This window comes from Nematolebias whitei, chromosome 14 (assembly GCF_014905685.2).
Source record: "Nematolebias whitei isolate Nwh7 chromosome 14, NemWhi1, whole genome shotgun sequence".
Classification (NCBI taxonomy): Eukaryota; Metazoa; Chordata; class Actinopteri; order Cyprinodontiformes; family Rivulidae; genus Nematolebias; species Nematolebias whitei.
The window spans coordinates 1088766-1091774 of NC_056511.1; the positions used below are offsets into that span (position 1 = coordinate 1088766).

At 44.8% G+C, this 3009-nt stretch overlaps 1 protein-coding gene across 1 annotated transcript in view; it reads right to left on the reverse strand.

The window, feature by feature from the left end:
- camk2a (calcium/calmodulin-dependent protein kinase II alpha) overlaps positions 1 to 3009 on the reverse strand; it is a 76342-nt gene that overhangs the window by 15598 nt on the left and 57735 nt on the right. The window contains exons 8-11 of the mRNA XM_037687741.1: positions 1192 to 1275; positions 1015 to 1109; positions 242 to 364; positions 68 to 151 (exon numbers count right to left, since the gene is read on the reverse strand). Of these exons, the coding sequence (XP_037543669.1) occupies positions 68 to 151; positions 242 to 364; positions 1015 to 1109; positions 1192 to 1275 (386 nt within the window). The remainder of the gene's footprint in view (positions 1 to 67; positions 152 to 241; positions 365 to 1014; positions 1110 to 1191; positions 1276 to 3009) is intronic.

Sequence of the window (3009 nt, forward strand, 5' to 3'; positions counted from 1 at the left end):
CTGAACGCAACACACACTGGATCAATCTGATCAACTGGTTCTGGAACTTTACTTTGAAAGATCTCACCTTCAACTTCCTCCTGGCGTTGAATTTCTTTAGGCACTCGACTGTTTCCTGTCGGTGCATACAGGACGCCACCGTGGAGCGATGCTGAGAGGAAGAACACACACCATCATCATCATCATCATCATCATCATGAGCTTTGTCATCATCATCAGTGATGAAGGTGGTGAGTCTTACTGAGATCCAGGGGTGTTTAAGCGCCTCGGCAGCTGTGATCCGTTTGGCCGGGTTGATCGTTAACATCTTATTGATCAGATCTTTGGCTTCTGGAGTCACCGTGTCCCACTCAGGGGAAGGAAACTAAGAAGCAAGGAGAGGAGGCGAGGAAGGAAAGTAGAGGCAGAGAAAAATATCAATAAATTAAAGACACGCCTACATCTCATTCACTGATCACTTTCATCCATTCAACCTTTATTTCTACAGGTTAGTCCCACTGAGCCTCGGGGACTCCTGTAGAGAGACACCTGATTTAACAAAGAGTGAAGACAACAGTGGACGATCATAAGGGATGCAAACAAATTAATCTTTTTTACACGTGAAAATAAAATGATAATTAAAAGGAATGTAACAACAAAAAACAGCTCCATTCTAAGGCGGTGTAGAAAACAAAAACAGGAACATCTGCAGGAACCGAACAGATGTTTTGAAGCCACTTAGAGAGGTCAAAGGTCGAGAGCTTCAGATGTTTTTACAAGATGTTCCAGGAAACAGGAGCGGAGTAGGAGAAGGTCCTTTTGTCTAGTTCAGTCCTCACTGAGGGAACACTGCAGGTAATGATGTCCTGAGAGCGCACGCTGTAACTGCACTCACACAGAGACATGTAGGAGGAGATGTATGAAGTCAGCAGACCAGGAAGTGATTTAAAGATGAACATGTACCAGTGAGAGAAACCAACTGGTGAGTACCAATAACTCAGCTCCATCATTACATAAATGAGTCATGTGACCTACATCATAGGCTCCAGCTTTGATCTGCTGATAGAGACGATGCTGATCTTCGTCCCAGAATGGAGGATATCCCACCAACAAGATGTACAGGATAACACCTGAGGATCAAACAAACAAATAAACAACAAAACAACGAGGTGGAGGAAACATGAAGTGTAGCAAAGCAGAGTGGAATCTGACCACAGGCCCAGAGGTCGACCGCCTTCCCGTACGGGTCCTTTCTCAGAACCTCTGGAGACAAATAACCAGGAGTGCCTGCAAAGCCTGAAAACAATGCAAACACATAGGTTAGCTGCTGGACAAACAAACAACCATCCAACAAAAAACAACTCAACACAACTTTACTTGTGGTTCCTAGAATTTACAAAAACAGAATGGGAGGCAGATCCTTCAGTTCTCAGGCTCCTCTCTTGTGGAACCAACTTCCAGTTTCTGTCCATGAGGCTGACACATTGTCCAGTTTAAGATTTTCCTTTTTGATAAATCCTATAGTTAGGGTCGGCTTGGGTTTCCTGAGCTGTTTGGCTTAGACTGCTGGAGGACAAACTGACCACACTTTTCACTCTGCTACTGTCTTTACTTACTCTGCTCAACCTGTTTTGAATTTGTAATTATTTTTTCTATCCTTAACATGTGTTTTTTTGGCTTTCAGATACACCTGGACCTATATCTGGACCTATAAAGGTCCTTCTAAAAAAATTAGCATATTGTGATAAAGGTCATTATTTTCCATAATGTAATGATAAAAATTAAACTTTCATATATTTCAGATTCATTGCACACCAACTGAAATATTTCAGGTCTTTAATTGTTTTAATACTGATGATTATGGCATACAGCTCATGAAAACCCAAAATGCCTGTCCCAAAAAATGAGCATATCTTGAAAAGGTTCTCCAAACAAGCTATTAACCTAACCATCTGAATCAACGACGTAACTCTAAACACCTGCAAAAGATTCCTGAGGCTTTTAAAAACTCCCAGCCTTGTTCATTACTCAAAACCGCAATCATGGGTAAGACTGCCGACCTGACTGCTGTCCAGAAGGCCATCATTGACACCCTCAAGCAAGAGGGTAAGACACAGAAAGAAATTGCTGAACAATAGGCTGTTCCCAGAGTGCTGTATCAAGGCACCTCAGTGGGAAGTCTGTGGGAAGGGAAAAGTGTGGCAGAAAACACTGCACAACGAGAAGAGGTGACCAGACCCTGAGGAGGATTGTGGAGAAGGGACGATTCCAGACCTTGGGGGACCTGCGGAAGCAGTGGACTGAGTCTGGAGTAGAAACATCCAGAGCCACCGTGCACAGGCGTGTGCAGGAAATAGGCTACAGGTGCCACATTCCCCAGGTCAAGCCACTTTTGATCCAGAAACAGCGGCAGAAGCACCTGACCTGGGCTACAGAGAAGCAGCACTGGACTGTTGCTCAGTGGTCCAAAGTACTTTTTTTGGATGAAAGCAAATTTTGCATGTCATTCGGAAATCAAGGTGCCAGAGTCTGGAGGAAGACTGGGGAGAAGGAAATGCCAAAATGCCAGAAGTCCAGTGTGAAGCACCCACAGTCAGTGATGGTCTGGGGTGTCATGTCATCTACTGGTGTTGGTCCACTGTGTTTTATCAAGGGCAGGGTCAATGCAGCAGCTATCAGGAGATTTTGGAGCACTTCATGCTTCCATCTGCTGAAAAGCTTTATGGAGATGAAGATTTCATTTTTCAGCACGACCTGGCACCTGCTCACAGTGCCAAAACCACTGGTAAATGGTTTACTGACCATGGTATTACTGTGCTCAATTGGCCTGCCAACTCTCCTGACCTGAACCCCATAGAGAACCTGTGGGATATTGTGAAGAGAAAGTCGAGAGACCAAGACCCAACACTCTGGATGAGCTTAAGGCCGCTATCGAAGCATCCTGGGCCTCCATAACACCTCAGCAGTGCCACAGGCTGATTGCCTCCATGCCACGCCGCATTGAAGCAGTCATTCATGCAAAAGGATTCC